The 22,476-nt window shown below is 38.1% G+C and overlaps 1 protein-coding gene across 4 annotated transcripts; it reads left to right on the top strand.

Moving 5' to 3' along the window:
• The first annotated feature begins 10,331 nt into the window (after window positions 1–10,331).
• Window positions 10,332–22,383, top strand: CLEC2A (C-type lectin domain family 2 member A). Of its 4 annotated transcripts, none has more exons than XM_032473511.1 (6): window positions 10,332–10,485; window positions 13,900–14,080; window positions 16,014–16,073; window positions 17,905–18,080; window positions 20,705–20,808; window positions 21,991–22,383. In XM_032473511.1, exons 1-6 carry the CDS (start codon window positions 10,462–10,464, stop codon window positions 22,124–22,126), a joined length of 681 nt encoding a protein of 226 aa, XP_032329402.1. In that variant the 5' UTR covers window positions 10,332–10,461; the 3' UTR covers window positions 22,127–22,383. The 4 variants fall into 4 exon arrangements, with proteins under 4 accessions (XP_032329402.1, XP_032329404.1, XP_032329405.1 ...); XM_032473513.1 differs by having other exon boundaries at window positions 10,354–10,485; window positions 13,876–14,080; XM_032473514.1 differs by having other exon boundaries at window positions 10,354–10,481; window positions 13,904–14,080.
• Window positions 22,384–22,476: the final 93 nt, after the last annotated feature.

Consider the following 22,476-nt stretch of genomic DNA (forward strand, 5'->3'; position numbering starts at 1 on the left):
CGGCTTCTAGAAGTCCTTCGCTAAACGGGGCTCTCGTGAGTCACGGCAGTGACTTGCTTGACAGGCTCCCTGTCTCAGTCTCCTTCCCGTTCCTTCAGTGTTTCTCTCACCTTTAAAATAAACTGTTTTCACTGGATTCTTCGAGTTCCACTTTCCAGCTTCAGGTCCTCTTTTTCTACTTCCCCTTCCTCTCGCTTCTTCCCACACTGAAAGGGACAGCAGTCTCTTTTCTTTATTGCATATTGCTTTCCCCTCCTCCGTCCCTGGGCTGTATCATTACCTAAATGTTCACAGAGAGGTGAAGCAGAGAGTTGAGAAAAATCCCAAACTGAGCCCTGGAACACTTAACAATGTAAAAGACGGGAAAAAAAATTGTTGTGACCTAAGTAGAGTTGTCATGTATCCAGTTTAAGTTCAGATGAAAACTGATGTCTTTTCAATGTAAGTACACTTCATGCAATGTTTCTATTTGTCTTAGTTGCAGTGTCTATTGTTGACCCCAAACTCTAATTTAACTGGGAATTCTAGGTTTTAATCGGCTAAATCTGGGTTCCCTGTACATAATTTCATTGGAATGGGTTGGCTAGAAAAATAGAGACAAATTTGTGTAGGCAACAAAGATTCTTTTAACCAGAAGGAAGGTTTTCCCTGACCACCCACCCTAACATATACCCTGCCCACCTCTCCACACGCAGAGCAGTTAATCTATTTGTTACCCAAGGCCATGGTTTTCCATAGCACTTATCAGGTATTTAGGTGCCCAGTTAATATTGTCCAAATGATTGAAAGCCATCAGGAAATTCATTTTTTTTTTTTTATGTAATGGCTGCCTGCTCCTTTAGTCTCTGGCCTTCACAAGTCATGGAAAGTTTGCTGGACGAAGCAAGAGCATAGCTACTCAGGTTTCTGCAGAGTCAGTCTGCTGTTGGAAGAAACTTCACAGCACAAACTTCTCAGTCCAGGCCGCCATGACAGGTAGAATGAAGTGGTACAGAACTGAGGCACAGAATGAAGTACACCAAGTGCTTGATCCAGTAGTAAATATCCCCACCTTTCCTTACTTCTCAAGGGGACTGGAGATCTGGGGGGTAAGGAGCACTCTACAAGCTCAGGGCAGTTGTCTCTGGAGGCGAGACGGGTCTAAGGACCGTTGCTAGGCAACAAACTCCACCGCAGACCATCTTCAAATCATCATACAATAGTTGGTTGAGTGGTTGGTTGCCTGGCAACACTCTCTTGACTGCTGCATCATGTTCTTGGTTACTGTACTTTAAGGCAGTTGGAATCCAAATTTGACAAAATACAGCTATTCATAATACAACTTTTTTTTACCCTTTCTACTTTGGGTCTAAAACATTTAAATACTCATTCTGAAGTAACCCATCTCAAAACTCAATACCAGCAATATGAAGAAAATAGGGGAAAAAATTGCATGCCTATGCAATGATTTAAAAGCTTAAATCACAGGAAACATCTCCTTATGAAACAGTTAATGAAATAAATAGGAGGAAATTTCAACACAACCGTGAGATTCCAGAAAGCACTGTAATTATTTAAAAAGTAATTTGTAGGTAAGTATTTTTTAAGGTTCTGCCTCCCTTTCCTCTTAACCTCGCAAGAAGTGATATCCTCAAGTTTATGGTCAAGGAAGAACCAATAACCCACACCCCTCAGCCACATTCATGAAAATGGGATATGCTATTTGCTGCCTCTTTTCGCCCTCGTTTCGTCAGTTCCTCTAAGTACTCGCTGCTGTTTCTAACTGCATTTTGGGGAGAGAAACGTGGAAGAAAAGAACAGACATGTACTGTTAATGACTGTCTTCGTGCTTTTGTGGGTTTCTTCGGAAGTGACCTTATCTGAGTGCTACTTCCTTCCTTCCTGTCAGACATGCTTCTTGTGAGCTGGTTCTTCTAGGTGCCATAGACTCTCACTATTATGGTTTCATTTCCTGGAATCCTCTTGGATACCTTTAAAAAATTGTGTTAAAATGTGCATAACATAAAATTGACCGTCTCCACCATTTTTAAGTGTACGGTTCAGTGGTGTTAACTGCATCCATACTGCTGTACAACCAGTCTCCCACACTCTCGTCATGTTGCAAAATGAAACTCTATACCCGTTAAACAACTCCCCACTTCCTGCTCCCCCATCCCCTGCCAATCACTGCTCTACTTCCTGTCTATGAATTTGGCCAGTCTAGGTACCTCTTCAAATGGAATCATATAGTGTTGTTTGTTTGTTTGTTTGTTTTTTGGACTGGCTTATTTCATTCAGCACCACGGTCTCCATCCATGTTGTAGCACATGTCAGATTTCTTTTTCCCTTCTTAAGGCTGAATAACATTCCATTGTATGTATATAGCACACTTTGTTTGTCCACTCATCCATCAACTGGACACATGGGTTGCTTTCGCTTCTTGGCTCTTACGAACAGTGCTGTTTTATATGGGTTTATAAATATCTCTTTAAAACCCTGTTTTCAATTATTTGAGGGTATATCTCCAAAAGCAGAATTGCTGGATCATATAATAATTCAATGTTTAATTTTTTGAGGGGCCTCTATGCTTTTTTTTCCATAGCAGTTGAACCATTTTACATTCCCATCCACAGTGCATAAGTGTTTCAGTTTATCCACGTGCTCTTAGCACTTGTTATTTTTATATTTTGGAAGTAGTCATCCTAATGGCTATCTTAATGGTATCTTATCTCAGTGTGGTTTTGATTTGCATTTTTCTAATGATTACTGATGTCGAGCATATTTTCAGGTGCTTGTCACCACTTGTTTGTAAGTCTTCTTTGGAGAAATGTCTATTCAATCCTTTGATCATTTTATAAATTGGGTCATTTGTCTGTTTTTTGCTGTTGAGATGTAGGAGTTTTTATATGGCTGAATTTTAATCCCTTATCAGATATGTGACTTGCAAATATTTTCTCCTGCTCTGTAGGCTGCCTTTTCACTCTGTTGACTATGTCATTTGATGCACAAAAACTTTTAGTTTTGATGTAGTCCCACTTGACTATTTTTACTTTTGTTACCTGTAATTTTGGTGTCATATTCAAGAAATCATTGCCAAATCCAGTGTCATAAGGAGTTGCCATATGATCCAGCAATCCCACTCCTGGGCATATATCCACAGAAAACTCTAATTTGAAAAGATACGTGCACCCCAATGTTCATAGTAGCATTATTTATAAATAGCCAAAACATGGAGACAACCTAAATGTCCATCAATAGATGACTGAATAAAGATGTGGTATATATATATATATGGAATATCACTCAGCCATAAAAAGAATGAAGTAATGCCATCTGCAGAAATATGGATGGACCTAGAGATGATCATATTAAGTGAAGTAAGTCAGACCATGAAAGACAAATATATAATATCACTAAAAAATGACACAAATAAACTTATTTATGAAGCAGAAACAGACTCACAGACATTAGAAAGCAAACTTGGGGCTACGGGGTAAGGGGAAAAGGAGGTGGAGGGTTAAACTGGGAGTTCAGGATTTGCAGATACTAACTACTATATATAAAACAGATAACAAGGTCCTACTGAATTTTACAGGGAACTATATTCAATACTTCAATACCTTGTAATAGCCTATAATGAAAAAGAATATGGGAACACACACACACATGCACACACACACACACACACACACACATACACAACTGAATCATTATGCCGTACACCAGCAATGAACACATTGTAAACTGACTATACTTCAATTTAAAAAAACTGTACAGTGAAAAAAAAAAAAAAAAAGGCTATCCAAAGTTAAAGGCATGAGAGTTGGAAGCAGCAGAGAAAAAAAATGCTTGCCCCATCTTGTTAGTTGTGCGACCAGAAGGCGAGCCTAGACAAAGAACTCCTGATAGGTTGTTCTTATTTGTTTTTTCCAAAAATAAAAGGAAGCACTTGAATTCTTAATGTTTTTAATGTTTTAAATTACAGTGTTCTAAAAACAAATTTACTTTAAAAAAAAATCCCCCATATGTTTCTGAGGGAGAGTAAGAGAGATTTCAGTGTTTCAAGAAAAATGTTTAATGGTTAAGGAGCAATCATAATGCTCCCCTATGATTATTAAAATAGCATGACCTGATTCAGCTCACAGGGGTTTTTTTTTCCATCCTGTTCTACTGTACAAAGGGAGGATTGTCTGTCTATGAGACACACTTTCATTCAAGGACTATGGAAACATGTAAAAACAATGGTTTTGTTTCCCCCAAACCTCCTAAACGGTCCACAGGTAAACTTAGAACTCAGAAGTTTAAAAGAACAGGAAAAAAAAAGTATTTAAAAAAAAGTTGGCGGGGGAGGGGAGGTGGGCAGAGCCTGTGTGCTGGAGAGTATACAGTTCACAGGCCAGCGCCCTACATGTTGTGAAACTGTCTCCGATTTGAGACTTTAGGGGGACTGTAGGAAGGCGCCAGAACTGGAGAGTCCGGGCCTCTCCCGGCCCTGCTTTGAGGAGTTAGCAGATGGGAAGTGAGGAGCCAGTCCGAGAGCGAATCCTCGGAGTCGTGTTAATTTTTGTTCTAAAGTATAAAGGGAAGAATCCAAGCCTTCACAAAATGATTTACAGTGTTTACTCCCCTCGTGTCCCTTTCCTCCCGGCACTGCGGTCCTGAGGTGAAGTTTGAGAAAAACAGCTTATTTCCCTCCCTCTAGGCCTGCACGCTGCCCATGTGCAGACGCGGTCGCCAAGCATTACATAGTTTAGTCTGCGCTTGATTTTTCACGAGGTTCAATACACAAAGAACTAATCTCTTTGTTTTGATCCAGGTTCAATATCGAAGGAGGTGGAGAGTGTGCCTGCGTGTTTAAGAAAGGCTTAAGTCGTGCCAATCGGGATGATGCAAGGAAATATACACGCAGCAGGAAAGGTTTTTGTCCTCAGATAAAAGAGTTCTTCCACAGAGGAAATAAAGTAATTAAAGAGAAACATCTTTTTTTATGCACTATAATCTCATACAGAATCATTTTCCTTCCTATCAGACCTATGTTTTAAGTTCACTGAGGAAATTTTAAATGATGTTTATCTTCATTAAAATACTTACCTAAGAAGCCAAGAAACTAAACTGAGCTTTTACCTGGTGTTACTAGACCACGTAAGTTGGTACATCTAAGCTTATGGGCGTAATGGCGATCTTGGTCATAACTGGTCAACCAGCAGGACCCAGTGAACCAGACCAGTAGGAGAAAGGGAAGCCTGTGAAAGATGACGTTCAATTAAATCTGTCTAAAGGAGTCCAAAGAGATGAAGCATGAGGTGAGCAGTGAGTGTTCCACTCAGCCCTCAGCAGTGTATATATAACTCATTTAGAATTTGGAAAAAAGGCTCATGGGATAAATATTCCAAGATTAATTAGGGTTTCTTACTTTGCATCCCCATCAAAGATCAAACTCATACTGAGCTAAGTACAGATTTCCATGGTTTCCTAGATCTTTATTCAAGTTACTGAGCTGAAGAATTACCCACAGTAAATGGATTTGTTGTTGCTGTTGCTTCTGAAGCCGGCGAAGGAGTCAGGCTTCGTAGTATGAGTCCTGGTGAGCAGACCACGAGGCATGAAGCCCTGGTGAATGAGAGAAATCATGGCGATGTCTCTGGCCTCTCACAGAGCTATGGGATTTAGATTCTGGATAACATTTAAACAGGTATCTGAGGGACAGTGGGTGAGAGTCAGCATCCAGTTTTCGTTTAAAAATCTGTGCGCCTTTAAATAATATTTTATTTTAGCTAGCCTTTATTTTCTTCATGTTTATATTTACAAACACAATGAGTAATTCTCTTTTGAGTACTGGTTTATACCATGAACTGTGATAAAAGTGTTTTCAGCCCCTCAGTGGTGAACATTTCATATCAATTTTTCTTAAATAAACGGGCAAATTAAAATTTAGATTTTTTTTTTGCCTAAGATTATATTAAATGGTAGAATAGCTTTTCAAATCAGTTTTGTGTCATGACCATTGTAAAGATTCAAACAATATGGGAAATAGTATAGAATAAAAACAGAGGCAAGTTTTGTCAACATCTTTCCTTTTTGCTCTGTAGGGACTGGGATTTAATTGTGTGTAAGATGTGTTAGCAGTTTGAATACACGTTTTTTAAAAATATGATTTACATGCTGTGCAAGAACAACATATTTTCTAAATTGTTCGGATTACTATGCTACAAAAGATAACTATTGTCAACAAAAAAGAGGATGTTGAAGGGGCGTGTGCATTTTCACTGGAGATCTCTGGAGTGGTGACCACATTTCAGGAGTGCCACCTTGCATCTCCAAATGATGGAATTGCCATCAGTTCATACTGAGATCAAAATAATACTCAAAAGAAGCAGGGGGTTCAATGATGAGAGTTGGATAGATAAGGAAGGAGAAGGGCTAAGAGCAAAGAAGGGGTAGGGAGTGAACTTTAGAATTATAACGGACAGGATTTGGAATAATTTTAAAAAATATACTTTTTGAGGGTAGGTAGGTGAGCACATTTCATCATCCCCTTCCAATCGACAGCACCCAGTGCACCTTTAAAATATGTGTCAGATATTCTGGTTAAAGCTTCCTGTTTTGCTTAGGTTATTAGCCGAGACCTTAGAACAGAAACATCAAAATTATTTTGTTATTCTGTATCTGACCTCATTTCCCACTATTCTTCTTCCAGATACTAATGACTTCCTCTTTCTAGAATGAGCCAGGCTTACCTGCTTTTAAGACCTTCAGCAGTTCTGCCAAGATAATGTTCCCTTATATACTACACAACTCTCTCTCCTCCCGAGCTTCCCCCAAATCTCGCCTTCTCTGTGACGCCCACTCTGAATATCCTACGAACGTTGCAACTAACACTTAATCCTCGACCTTCCTAATCGACTCCAACCTGGCCTTTTTTTTTTTCCCCATAGTACTTATTACATACTGAGTTGCCATATAGTTTATTTATTACTTTTAGTCTTTTAAGTCTGTTTAATCTTCCTAGAAAAAGGCTGGGAAACAATACTTTCAAAACCTATGTAGGAGAGATTTGTATCTAAAATACATAAAGGACTCTTACAACTCAGTAGTAGTAACAGAAGATACGCGTTCAAATCCCAAAACACCTGTATTTAGTTTGCCTAGTGATCTTAGGCCAATCACTTGATTTTTCTGAATTTTAATTTTGTTATCAGTACATTTCAAATATTTGTTGCATAAATGTAGTTCTGTAATGTAAATATAGTAATACAGATGACAGTGCATTGTAGTTTACAGATCACTGGCTAAAGGTTGCTGGCTATTAGTCACTGTCACCTTTGAAATCAGTACGAACTGTCCTGATAAAAGAAAGCCCCTTCAAAACACCCTTATAGTAAAAGATTGTCCACCTACAATGTTTTTAAAAGCCACCAAACTCAAACCAAACTGGAACCAGCTCGCAACATACACTTATACCACCTCCATACCATCCAGTCCAACATGCTAACACAGGTTCCCGTGAAAATTAACCAAAAATTAAAGTAGAAAAAAACAATTATTTTCTTACATTTTATTAAATGATGTCACATTTTTGGTGCGAATATAAATTGGTGTAGTCTCTTTGGAAAGCAATTTAGCCAGATCCATCAAAATTTACATGCATATAGTCTTTGACTCCTCTTCTAAGGTTTAGTTCATTACACACACTTGAATATGTGTGCAAAGATAAATGCATATGGATTTGTGCTTAAAAGATTGAAAAACAGCAATGATGTCTACCAAAGGAGCAGGCTAGATAACATTTTATCCATACAGAATAGCTTGTAGATCTTAAAAGTGAATTATATGAAAATACTTAAGATACATTGTTTAAAAAAAGAAGGCACAGGATAATGTGCATTATATGTTAACATTTACATAATAAAAATACAGACACCCATATGTGAACATACATACATACATATATCCAAATATATCTCATTATATGTATCTTCCTCTAACATTTACTGAGCCTGAGGTCAGAGATTAAATTGAGGCTCACATATCCTGTGTTTAAATATTCACATGTATAGTTCAAGCCAACAGAATTTTCTATGTTCTGTCCTCCTATTTGGACAAATATAACCATAGAACCACAAAATAGAAAAATATGTAAAAAACATAGGAGTGATGGAGGTGTGTGATTTCTAAAATTTTCTTTGAAGCGGGAAATAGAGACATACTTCACATATACAGGAAAAACAGACGTTCAGTGTGCTGTTTAAAATTGTAGACCATTGAATGCACACACATGTGTGGCTGTGGAATTGGATAAGGACAAGTGGGGTTGGTGTTTTCCTCAATTATTTTTATTGATAATCCTCAGTTATCAATAAGAAATTTAGCAGATAGTATTTATAAAGAGTCATATAAACATCTTATTTATAGGTACTTTCAGAGCTATCAGAAAAACTACAAACAATAACTTGACTTCATTCTTCATTTTTAAAAAATTTTGTTTTAGACACATTTTATTACATTGACCAATATTTCAAAACAAATCTTTTAAAAAAAGAAAACAAAACAAATGGCCAGTTTTTTAGATACCCTATAAGTTAATAGCAGTCTTCCCGTTAATGCATTTTGTATTATAAAAGGTTGATACAGTGCTCTTCCAATATAAGCCCATCCCAGGTAGTTTGGCTTCAGATTATTCATTCACCAATAATAAATAGAGAGCAAATATCTGCAAAGTCAACCAAAAGAGCCACAAATAGCCTGAACATATTTAAAGTCTTCAGCAAATAGGGGTTATAGAAAAATGTGTGTGAACTACTGAAGAAAATAATGTAGCTATAAAGAAATGTGGATATATGTATGAAATCAGCGTTCACTAGTAACCTGGGACGTAGCAAACAGCCTGAACACCTTTGTTTCTGGACATTCTACGGCCATACTCCCCAGGAGGCAGAGCAGGGGAGTTGCTGGTTTGATATTACCCCAGAAATTGAAGTGGACAAGATTACCCGTGTCTTTGAAGTGTGACCAGGTAATTCACAGCACTGTGACAAGCTACCAGGCCCTAATAATACATATGCATATTAAATTTCCTCTTTCAGGCTTGAGAAAATAGTAATTGCAATGCAAAATGTGGAGTGATTTAACATCTGTGTATGCAAGGTTGTGATGGAGCATTTACAGGGAGGGAAGTCCCTAAAATTAACTGCAAGGCCTGTGCACCCTTTCTGTGCCCAGTGTCCTTTTTATGTCATCTCATTTAATAGCCTTCCAAACGGATGGGGAAGGTATGTGTTTCAACAGAAGCAATGAAAGAATCCTCAATGAAAAGGGTTCCTATAACTTTCCAGAAGACCAAAAGCTGGCAAATTAAAAACCTAAGATTAGAATCAGGTCTGTCCAATTCCAAAAGTGACTTGTTCCAAAAGTCCACAAGCCATGATCCAACCACACTGAAGGTACTCAGGCCCTTAGCATCGCTGAGCAAAATTTAGGAGATGGTCACTGGTCTCTATACGTAAGCTCCCTTATCTTCCAGAAATGAACAGAGTGCTGGTTCTGCACAGTATGCAAGAGGGATGCACAGATTTTTGGCTGTCACAATTGCAAGTACTTAAATATATTCAAATCCAGAAAGAAATGCTGACTCTAACCATGGAAGTGGACCAGGGATCTGAATAATGAAGGATATAAAGATATAAAAATTTTTAAACATATGCAGCTTCATACACAAAATTATCTGTAAGAAATATATAATTCCATTTTAGCTCACATAAATACTGTGACTCATAAGTAGATTTTAAAGTGATAAAAAAAAATACTAGAATATACATATATGTGTGTGTGGAGAGAGAGAGAGACATTTGACATAAACGCTGGCCATCATCATTCTAAGCCTTCTCCACGTAGTTATCTCATCTGATCATTGTAACATTTGTACAAGGTAAGTACACAATTTCTGTCAATTTTACAGAAGAGAAACCTGAGCGAGAGAACTTAGGTAGCTTTCTCAAGGTCACACAAATCATAAATACATTTGAACCTATGCAGACTTAATGCGTGTGTATAATTAACATTAATGATTTGGGTATTGGTTTCGTATAAAAATGAGGTCATCCCAAGGAACAGCAGGGAGGGCTACATGAGCTAACCTCCACCTTCCACGTGTCCCACTCAGTATGCCACAGGAGGTATTTTTCTTGTTTGAGGACAAAAATATTTTGCTAATTTCATATTCTTTGATTATGGATGAGTCAGCATTCGATTTTCTTTCCTGAACTAACAAGTCAGTCTACTTTTATCTTGACCTAAATCAGTAGTGACGATTTATTTGGATTGGATGAGCCTACTTTGTCAGTTGTTCAGTTTCATTCCTGTTAGTCATGGGAGCTTGGTCAGTGTGTTTTGTGAGTGATGTTTCAAGGATTCTGGTTCTCTACTTCTGATCTGGATTAATTACCACCTGTGCCATGATGGTTCCAGAGCTATGTGACAGCAGCCATGACAGCTGGATACGTGGGGCAAGTAAGTTTCATTGAGTGAGTGACAATAAGGGGAAAAAATTTAAAAAGAAAATACAAGACAAGCTAAAAATGCTGACTTCTTTACTTAAGGAGGAAAATTACTAAAGTAAGTGAGGTGGGGATGGGGAAGCCCTTCTGCGAAGTAATGGAAAAATTTAGAAAAATATGTAGACCTTTAAATCTGCAAGAGAGGGCATGAGCTTGTGTGTATGAAGATACTTGGGGTGAATTTCTATGGCATGTGTATCATATCCCAATAAAAATGTTTTTTAAATGTACTTTTGCAGGAAAAAAAGATAGTGTTTAGTACAATTTTGCTCCATCTTGTAATCAAGATTGCTTTTTGTGATTCAACTGGCACAGCTTGAGGATGGGTAGAGATAAGCCAATGTCTGGCTAACATGAATGAAGAGGCTTCTGAATGGCTGATCTTAAGTCTGGTTGACTTTGAGAATCCCGGCATCTAGCATTTTCTGTTGTTTCCCCAATACCATCTTGATTTTATGGGAAAAAGATAATGGAAGTTGAGGAAGTCTGGAAGGTGGCTTAAGGATACATAATGAGACTAAAAAGAGCTTTTAAAGAAATATAAGGATGGACTGAGCCTAACAGAGATGTTGATTTTTAGTGCATGAAATACAAGCAGACAAACTAACTTTGGCACCAGGACATGGAATCATCAGGCCAGATAAAAGAAAGCGAAAGCAGAAATTAAAAATTTTCTGTACGGGGAGGGGATAGCTCAGTGGTAGAGTGTGTGCCTAGCATGCACGAAGTCCTGGGTTCAATCCCCAGTACCTCCATTAAAAAAAAGTAAATAAACCTAATTACCTCCTCCCTTCCCCCCCCACACAAAAAATTCCTATAACTGTATCTTCTTCCCTGCGTCTTTACACTGCTGTGTCTCCAAACTGCAGGCTCTGAGTCTTACCTCTCACTATTCATGCACAAACACACACGCTCCCACCCATGAACACGTGCATGTGCACGCACTCACATAGAGAAGCCTGAGTTCTCTGAAAGGGTTTCTGGCGGTTCCTCACATTACGTTCGCAAATCTATATGCTTTTTTCCTGCTTCTGTACTTTCCCCAGGTTTTTTTTTTTTTAGAGAGTAGAAGCAGAAATCTATGCTGAACTGCTATTTTCTCAAGTCACTAAGGAACTTCTTCAAGGATCAATTATTAATGGAATGACTCATTTCTCACCTGAGGAAGTCTCCCTGATATCACTGAAAAATAACAAAGTGATCAATTTGTGTGTTAAAACTGTTAAGAGATATGAAGTATAAAGAAGGACTCTCAGAAATAATGAAGAGGAAGGGCTTGGAGTACCCTTAGCAGTAATAGAAGAAAAATGATCAGTATTTAAGAAAATACGACCCGCAAATTTGAAAAAGCATACACATTGCTGAGCAAGAAAAATTTAAAAGATTTCATAATTCGATCATTTATACTAAACATCAAAACATCAAGAATAAAGAGAAAATTCTGGAAGCCTTCAAAGGGCAGGAAAACAAAATGAACTTTAAGAGAATGAAAATCTTTCTCTCGACGGTGTCTTATCATCTGCAGTAACTGCACGTAAAGACAACAGTGCAATATCAGGTTTATAAAGGAGACAGTGTTTTAAATTCAAGTTATTAATTGCCTATTATTCAGATGTTAGAGAAAATTTTTCAGATGTAGTAATTTAATCGCTACTCACAGAATTCTACAAATAAATTCAAACCAGAATGCAAGTGGGACATAAGAACTGGTGGAGAGAGCAGTCCTAGCAAACTAAAACACGATGCGTTTACAAACTTACATAAAAGGAAGTAAACAGATTTTTTAAAAAATCTCTCTCTCTTTCTTTCTCTCTCTCTCTATTTTATATAGTTCCAAAATATAATGAGGAAAAAGAAATCATTAAAATAAATATTATAGAAGTGGAAATAGTAAAGCGGAGTAAATCTCCCTTTCTTTCAATGAACAATTCTTCTACATCTCGCTCTGAAAAATAGCACAAAAAGAGAAATCTGCCCAGTTCTTTTTAATAAGCTAGTGTAAGTCTGATTTTTAAATTTTTTTTTTTTAATTTTTGAGGCGGGGTGATGGTTTAATATATTTAATAATTTATTTATTTAAGAAATTTATTTATTTTAATAGAGGTACTAGGGATTGAACTCAGGACCTCCCTCATGCTAAACATGCATTCTACCACTGAGCTATACCCTCCCCCCTCTGTAAATCTGATTTCAAAACAAGCTAAGAACAAGACAGGGATAGACAACTTCTCTTATGAAATTGGAAGTAGAAATTCCAATAAAATATCAGTTAATTAAATATAACAATATAGTTAAATTCGCATTTAAGTGGATTTATCCTGGCTATGCTTTGATATAACAAAATCAGTTAGGGTAGGCTACCTGATTAACAACCTTAAAAAATAAAACCCCTTGATTTTTCAATAAATACATACACAGAGCACTGGTAACATTCACTGTCTATGTAAGATAAATCCTCTTAGGAAACTAGGACTTAGAGAGTACCTCTTTAATTACTAATATGTTAATTTTTAATTGAAATATAATTGGAGTACAGTATTATATAAGTTATAGGTGTACAATATAGAGATTCACAATTTCTAAAGATTATAATCCATCTATAGTTATTGTAAAATGTTGGCTATATTCCCTGTGCTGAACAATATACCCTTAGACCTTATTTCATATATATTAATTTGTATGTCTTGATCCCCTATATTGCTCCCTCTCCCCTCTCCCCGCTGGTAACCACTAGTTTGTTCTCTACATTTCTCAGTCTGCTTTTTTTGTGTCAGTTTCCAGAAGACTCTGAGGTTATTGCAACCACTAGTAGGTGAAGCCAGGTCCTGGGGTTAGTGCCAGCCTACCAGCAGGCAGAGCCAGGCTCTGGACTCTGGTTTCAGGGCCCAGGTATTCCAGAGCTGGTGTCAGATTTCTGGGGCAGGTAGGGGGTTGGGAATTGCCAGTTCCTGTTACAATTGTGTACACGGTCCAGGGTGTCTTGAAACTTGTCCTGGCCTACTAGTGGGCAGGGCTGGGGCCCAGCTGGTCCCAAGGCAAAGCCTGGCCTGCTGTGGGCAGGCGCGGTCAGCAGGCTATCACATTGTGGTTTTCTTGCCTCTGGAGTCTGCCCACTGGTGGATGAGGCTGGTCCAGAGTCTGGAGTGGGCTCCCTGGAGGGCAAAGTCAGGGCCCTGAGAATTCTGGAACGGGTGTCTGTCCACTGGTGGGTGTGATGGGTCTGGGCCCTTTGGTGGGCAGGACCAGCCATCTCCTGTGGCTGCTTTGGGCTCAGGAGACTTGAGGCAACCTGCCTGCCAATGGGTGGGGCTATGTCCCCACCCAGTCGGGTGCTTGGCTTGAGGTGTTCTAGCGCAGGTGTCTACAGGCAGACAGCGGTCAGGGCCACGCCTTGACGCTGATGCACTGGAGGGCGGACTGCAGAACGGCACATTCCAGCTCCACCAGCATGGAAGAGCCTGTCCAAAATGTCTACCTCCAAAGTCTGTGTCCGCAGGATGAGCCACAGTTGCCCCTCGTCTCTCCAGGACACACTCCAAGACCAGCAGGTAAGTCTGGCCCAGGCTCTGACCAAATTACTGCTTTTGCCCTGGGTCCTGAAGTGGGTAAGATTTTGTGTGTGCCCTTTAAGAGTGAAGTCTCTATTTCCCCCAGTCCTTTCAGAATCCCCAAATTAGGCCCCGGTGGCCTTTAAAGCTAAGTGTTCTGTGGGCTTGTCTTCCTGGCCCAGGACCCCCGGGCTGGGGAGCCTGATGGAGGGCTCAAAACCCTCACGCTGCAGTACAATTATTCTCCAGGTTGTGGGTCGCCCCTCCCAGAGTATGGGACTTGGCTATACTGCAGGTCCAGCCCTCCCTCCTACTTGTCTCTTCGCGGTTCCTTCTGCATGTCTTTAGCTGTAGAAGGTCTTTTCCAGTAGCTTCTGATCTTTTTCACTGATGGTTGTTCTGCAAATAGTCGTGGTTTCAGTGTGCTCGTGAGAGGAGGTGAGCTCATGGTCTTTCTATGGCCCGTCATCCTGGCCGATCTCCCTGTTGCATGTTAAATTTATACAGCATTTTTTATGATGCTTAATAATGAAATTTTATAGATTCCTCTTAAAATCAAAAACAAGCAAAAGATGCTCACTCATTGGTACTCTTGAACGCAGTAGAGCCCTTGCTTTTAAACAGTGATACAAGGAAACCAAAGGAAATATAATCGATTCTGTTCGTATTTCTTTTTATATAATCAAATTGTCTGAAAACACTGCAGACAAATCTCTTCCATTAGAATCCCTTCTCTTTTATTGTGATCATGAAACTGAAGGAAATTAGAATATGTCACCTCAAAATATGCCTTTTTGACATAGGAATTATATTGAGTTGGAGGCACTCAAGGAACAGTGAACAGCAGGAAAAACTCTCCCTGCCACTTCCACCCAAAAAGACAGGATACAAATTCTCACTTTTACTTCTTCTATTGGTTTCCACCCACGGAGTTGCCTTCCCACAGCTGATGGCCCTTGGAAGCCTAAAACTGCTTCCTTTGTCCGGTCCTGTTCTTTGTAGGAGATGCCACACTAGCTGGAATTCTAACTACCTACCACTTTGAATTCCTCTTTGTGGAGGTTTCTTCCGCGTGGTGTGACCATAGGCACTAGGAAACTGTTATTACTCTGTTTGTTCAAGGGCCTCAGCTGAAACCCCAGGTTGGGTAGAGTTAAAGTTTTGCCTCCCCTACACCTACAAAACCAAAAAACTTCTTGGTTTTCCATTCACTGGGTCTGCTCTACACCTCGGAACAGAGGCAGAGTACATATGATATCTTTTGATTTTTTTCTTTCTTTCTTTAAGTCCTTTTTTTTTTTCTGATACAAAATGTGTGTGTGAACTGTCCTCCCAGCCTGTTTCTCCATCTGCTAATAATGTGTCAGACAGGGGTATCTTAATCATGGATGGAATTATTACTGTTCCTAACGCCCTAACATCTCCATCAGTGCTGACAGCCTCTCCTTTCTAGTTCATTCTGCTCACCGCAAATGAATGCTTTTATCTTGACATTTCCTAGCTCAAACACGTTAAAATTCTCTCTGATGATATAGAAGACAATTGATCTGATATTTAAATTCTTCTGTCATAAAACCTCATGACTTTCTTCTCATTTTATCTTTGATGTATTGGTTTATACATCTGTTACAGCCATTTGCCTCCTCATAGCCCTTTGTACCTCCTTGACTTCAATCCCCCGTTAACATTATTTCTGCCTTTTGAGATAACCTTCCTTTTCTTCCCTCCTTCCACCAAGTCTAAGTGACCTCCCTACCCCTCCACTGCGCATCTGAACGGCTGTACCTTCTTTGTATTTTGTAATATCCTTTATTACTTTAAGCTACAGAAGCTTTTAATGAGTTTCTTGATTGATTATTATAGGAGAGGAATAACAAGTTCCCGGTTGGGGTTTCTCTGGAAATGTGACCGTAAGTATTTATTTATTTTGCAGTTTGCAAGTTGATATGCTGTGTGTGTGCTCTGAGTATTACAGTGGTCATTCTTCTAACAGGTGAGTGGCTTAACTTACAAACTTTCTCCGGTTCTTCATGGCCAGCAGGTCTAAATATCTGTATCTCAATCTCAATTCTGAATGCCTCAATTCTGAGGTAATAAAGGGGTTTGTAGAGACTTGTGTCCTACCAGTTTGGCAGCTTTCACTATACTCTTTGCTTCTATTAAAAATACTCTCGGAATTCAGTCATGACTTTATAGGATGTCTTGATCTTCGACTAAAATAGTCGTAAATTCTCAGATGACCAGCAGATAGCAAGAGCAATAGCTATTTTTTAAAATTTGAGAGTATTTTGTGTGAGTTAAAGAGCTCATGTTAAACACGCTATGCTTTATTATTTGTGTTTAATTCTCACAAGATATGAAACAGATATAGTTACAAAATCCATTTACAGTCAAAGAAATAGAGGCCAGAGTGAATCAGTTGCCTCACAAAAAAGAAATTCCAGAGCCAGACCTGAGGCTTGTCTGCTAAGTTTCTATTTCTCTAATTCCTGCTATTTTAACCACTGTGCAACACTGCTTCTATAATTGCAAAATTTTTTAAGTTTCTTTTGGATCAAGAGTAAGTTATATTACTAAAAGTTGCTCTATGAAGGATTTGTTTTATCTCTATCACGTTATGTTGAAAGAAAAAAAGAGAAAGAAGGCCACAAGTGATTGGTTGCAAGATTTCCTCTGTTGGAGTAGATTTGTAAAAATGAAGATGTTTTAATTTTCCTCCGGGCATTATGGGTTTACATTGTGAAAAGAATTTAAAGATAGGTTTTCATTTCTGAGCCACGGCCTCATAGTCCTCAGAAGTTGACTTTCCATCTGCCTTTTTTGCTTGATTTAGCTCTGAAGCTGGACTAATGCTTAACACCCTGGATTCTTGTTTCCTTTGTCATTCGCAAGGGTGCTGAAACTCTTCCTGCTCTCAGCCTCTTCTGTCACTCCGGGGTTCTGGGAGCTCAATGCTGTGGATTATTTAAGACACCTGGAAGTCAAATATTTATAGGAAGGGTCTCTCTAAGAAGTACTTACATTCATTCATTAGTTGATTAGCTGAAAAACAAATGTTGAAGCACAATGTGTTTCATTACCTGTTCGTGGTTGCCTGGATCCATTTCCGAGCATTACAGACAAGAAAAAGTGACGAGAGGCAGCTTTGGAGTTGGCCCTGCGTATACACATTGACTTGGTTCCTTACTTGTTATAATTCTTGCCTTTAAACATTTGGAAAGGAGGGACTTTATTCTGATCACTCAGCACCAAGCTAAAACCCTGAAACAGTAAATTCTCCAAGCAATATACATAGAAATAAATTCATCATTATTGCAGCTTCTTTGATACTAAATATCGGTGAAGTAGAACGAATGTTTCACTGACTCGTATGTCAATGACTTGTCATTTAGGGTAAGTTTCACTTTCCCAGCTTGGCTGTCCTCTCCTATCTTTGATCTTTTCAGTTCTTTGAGGTAAAAGTAAGCATTTATTTCTTACTCTGGTCTTCAAGAACTAATTTATATTCATGTTTCCAGATGTCTTCCTTGAATTCTAAATCTTACGCATTGGTTTTGGTAAGATGTCAATATAGATCATGAGAGGTTAGCAGTTCCATTTCTCAAAATAGAAGCCAGGAAAATAGAACAAAGTACAGACTGCTTGACCTCTAAATGGTCTTCCTTATGGACAGAGGAATTGAATTCATTCATCATTCCATGAGGGAAGCTAATTTTACAGGCCCCAAATCAGGAAAGTAAAAAACTAAAATTGATCCACTAGGATCAGTAGAGAAATACTTTTTAACTGATTTTTCTTATTCGATCTTTTCTTTCTGTTTTCAGTATTATTTACAAAATTTTCCAAATATCCCCAAGCTATGGAATGTCCAGAGAAATGGATTGGTGCAAAAGACAAGTGTTTCTATTTTTCGGAAGAAACCAGAAATTGGACAGCTAGTAAAAGATTTTGCAGTTCACAGAGATCAGAACTTGCTCAGATTGATACACCAGAGGATATGGTAAGAAAAGGGGAATGTTTTCAATCATTTCAGAACTTAAGTTTGTACAAAGAGAGAATAGAAATGATAAAATCTAATACTCTTACGATAATGTTGGAGAGAAAAACAAAATATCCTTTACCCTTCTAGGTTCTTCTGGCTGGTCTAAGAATTAAATTGACGTGAGGCAGATTAACAGGAGAAAATCAAATTGAATTACATACATATGGGGGCTCCATGGGAAAATGAGACCCCAGGATGAGTTAGACAAAGGAAGCTTATATGTCACCTGAAGGAAAAGGAAGAGGGTAGGGGGTTTGGGATTTCAAAGAGGAAGAAAGCAATTCACATGGAGACGGAAAGACAAATGTTTGCTATGCCAGGCAGGGACGAGGGGACACGGAGAGGACTTTGGTATCCAGGTCCCGCTGAGATCCCCCACCGCACAGAGCTTTATTCCCTGCAGATATCCCTGGTGACAGTGCCCTTCCTGGACCTGGCCCTTTGTCTAAATGCTTTTAGGCAGTTAAGCAGGAAGTAAAAACAAAGACTTCTCCACTCCTCTCTTTCCTAAATATAATCAGCCTAAAATAATCCTCATGCCAAAGAGACACATTTTGGGGGGACACACATTTTGCTCCCTTACAGTAACATATGCCACACAGTGTTTTAGGCACTGTAACTATGAAAACTCCGGTAATCTTCAACCAATGTCTATGAAGTCGACATTTAAATGTCTTTGTTTTAAAGATAAGGAAAGTGAGACAGAGATGGATGCCATCCAGGTGTTGTCACACGGCCATCAATTATTGAAGTGAGATTTGAACCCTGGCAAGTTAGCTAGTGATGTTATGTCCTTAGTCACAATGCGTATGGTTTATATAGCTAAATGTCTTTGTTCAATGTTCTTAAGTTGCTAAATACTTTTTAATAACTTCCCATTTGCATTCTGCCAAGAATAGCCTGGAAAAAATGAAACAAAACAAAAAAAGATTTGGCTCTTGGAATTTAGAGAGGAGGATTGGAGGGAAGTATGCACGATTTGAAGAAAGTGAGGCAGTCGATGGAAGAAGTAAACAGGGCAAAGAAAGAGGGACATGGACTCCAGGGGCACAGGGTGAGGGAGAGCTCTGTTTGTATGTAAAGAAAAGCTGACTAATAGGTTTGTGGTCCAATAGCAAGGAGCTGGTAGAGGAATGACTGTGGAATGATGGTGCTCAATGTATTTTATTACAGTAACTCATGTTCACCCAGAAGTTAGATTTCTGATTATACGAGAAAATATGCAATGGCAATAACATTCTATTTTTTCTTCCAGTTTTATTGCAATATAATTGTATAAGTTTAAGGTGTATGGGATAATGATTTCACTTACATGTATCATGAAATGATTGTCACAGTAAGTTTAGTGAACATCCATCCTCTCCTATAGACACAAAATTACAGAAATAGCCATCTTTTTCCTTGTGATGAGAACTCTTAGCAGTTTACTCTCTTAACAACTTTCATACACAACAGACTTATCACATTGTACATTACATCCCTAGTATTTATTGATCTTGTAACTGGAAGTTTGACTACCTTCGTCCAGTTACTCCTCCCCGCATCCCCGCCTCTGGTAACCACACATCTGATCTCTTTTTCGATGAGTTTGTTCGTTCGTTCGTTCGTTCGTTCGTTTTTGAAGTATAATTGACCTGCAACATGTTAGTTCCTGTTACACAACAGAGTGATTTGGTGTTTCTACACCTTTCAAAATGGTCACCAGGATAAGTCTAGTTAGATATGTCACCATCCAAAGACATTACGTGGTTACTGAGAATATTCCTCACTCTGTACGTTTCATACCTGTGGACTTTATTTTGCAGGTGGAAGTTTGTACCTCAATCTCAACTGTTTCTCTCCTCTCCCCATCCCTCACCCTTCTGGCAACCACCTGCTTGGTCTCTGTATCTAAGACTCTGTTTGTGTTTTGTTATGTTTGATAACTTGTTTTGGTTATTAGATTCCACATGTAAGTGAAATCATTCAGCAATGACATTTTTATTCTGATATCTGCTCAGAGTAGTTTCTGACTGAGTTTTCTTATTATAACAGTATTTATACCATTAAACCCCTCTTCCCCTGGAAGATTTTTGGGCGAGGAACTGTGCACAGAACAAGATATAAGCAGTAGTTCTCTGTCACTCTTAGAGAACTCATCAGCTCCTGATTTTGTCATCCAGATAAAACATCCTGTCGATTCAGAGTCTTTATCATTCACTCTGTGACTAAAGCATACTGATGCTTTATGCATTAGAATTTGAAGGAAAGGATGTCAAATATATTTTTCTCATCAGTTTCTCATTTGAGTGCTAGAAATTACCTTGAACAGTAATTCAAGACATTGTAGCTCAGAGAGTTCCAATGACCTGATGAAAGTCACTCTATTACTTAGAGATGTTTAAGAAGTTAAAAAGCAAAGTGAAAATCGTTCTGATAAAACTAACCTGAACATCACTGTCTGCTTTTTGTTGCTATGGCAGCATTAGGGCATACAGATTAAGGTCTAAATCATAAAAGGTGGGATGGTTGGAGTGAAAAGCATGTTCAGCAATGGGCTCTAAAATATCAAGTAATGGAGAATTCTCTGATTTTTGTGAAAGAAATTTTTGAAGATGTGCACAGGAACTTCTATGCACTGGATTGGACTGAGCAGAGCACTGGGAGAGTCTTGGAGATGGACAAATGGCACTACATTCAATGCCTGGTGAGATTCAAATTTAGTAGGAAACGTTTTACTCTGCTGCTGGATAAAAAAAATTAAGTCATTTTGAGTTGTATTATTATAAATAAATTTTCCTATTTTCTATATGTCATTACCTCCCTCAGTTTCCACCCTGTGACACGGGTTCTCTCACACTGAAACATATCCTAGAACAACTCACCTTCCTTCTGTGTTGTTATATGACATACAGTGAAATTTTCTTTTTTTTTTTTTTTGTTTTTGTTTTTGTGTCTTGTTTTTATCACCATGCTCTTCCTAATAAACTCTCCTTTTGTTAATTCAAATTCAACTATTCTGCAAATCCAAAGCCAAACCCTATGTATTATTTGCACCTTTTTTTAACTAAATTTATGCAAATCTCTTTTTTCTTTTAAGAGTTAGAGGCCATATAGTTGTCTTTGACTTTACAGTTGCTCATTGTAAGCAATATTATTTATTAATGTAATCATTTCTTGAGTGAATGTTGTTTCCTGTCTTATACACTTTTTTATTTGAAAACAAGAGCTGTATGAATTTTCTTTTGTATCCATGTCTTCTTTCCTTAATATTTCATTAAGTGCTAGATAAAAAATGACAATAAACTTAGAAATCTGTAAGACGGGACAAATTACACTTATAAAAAAAATAAAAAATTTGGTCATCAGCAGGACAAATTAACCAACTATTATAATTAGTCTATTTGGCTTCTATCTCAGTATATTTCTAAAGTACCAGATGAATATAAATGTTTCTTACTTTCAAAAAGGAACATCGGCTAAAAATACAGCAGGTAATATGCCAGGAAACAGCTTTAAAAAAATTCCATAGATCTTTATATTTAGAAACACTCTTTCTCTCAATAGAAATAGACATAGATAAATGTAGATATATAGACATATTTATGTCTGTGATTTATCCATGTCTATTTATATTTCTGCCTTTCTGCCTACTGTTCTAATAAAGTTGCAGATTATGCTAATAATTATAATACTATTAAATACCTATGTTCTGTCTTATATTCCTTTAATGTACCAGACATTTTGAGGGTAGAATATGGTGATGGGCTCAGTGAAGTGATGAAGCGTCGTGTTTTGTATAAAATGTTTCAAATTACTCAGTTCTTAATCTGATTTTTGATTACAGCTGTAGGTGTTTCCTAAACTGATTTAAATGGTTTCTTTTCAGGTTTGAAATTAGCGGGAATGGACTGTTTGCTTTGCTGAACACCGATGGAGTTTCTAGTTCCAGGGGATTTATTGATATCAAGTGGATTTGTAGCAAATCCAGATTTTTAATGAAGGAAAAAAAAACTGGAAAATGAATTGCGTATTTCAAACATGAAGGAGAGGGCTAGAGTATAAACTTTATTTAATAAACATTGGTGATTTACAATGTCGCATTGGTTTCTGGTGGACATCAGAGTTTTGCAGGTATTAAACAAAGGAACTAAAAATTGTTGAATGAATGAATGGTTATAGGTAGAACCTCATCAATTCAAGACATAACCGCAAATGACTATAACTCAATAAAAAAATTGTTAAAAAAAAGGAAAAAATAAAGCTTGAAAAAAAAAAAAAAGACACAACTGCTCACTATGAGCTCAGGTCAGGAAACTTCTGTTAGCAGTGAACAAATGAGATGGCCTTTACCGCAAGGATGGTTATGGTCAAT

The sequence above is a fragment of the Camelus ferus genome, chromosome 34 (genome assembly GCF_009834535.1).
Source record: "Camelus ferus isolate YT-003-E chromosome 34, BCGSAC_Cfer_1.0, whole genome shotgun sequence".
In the NCBI taxonomy this organism is placed as follows: Eukaryota; Metazoa; Chordata; class Mammalia; order Artiodactyla; family Camelidae; genus Camelus; species Camelus ferus.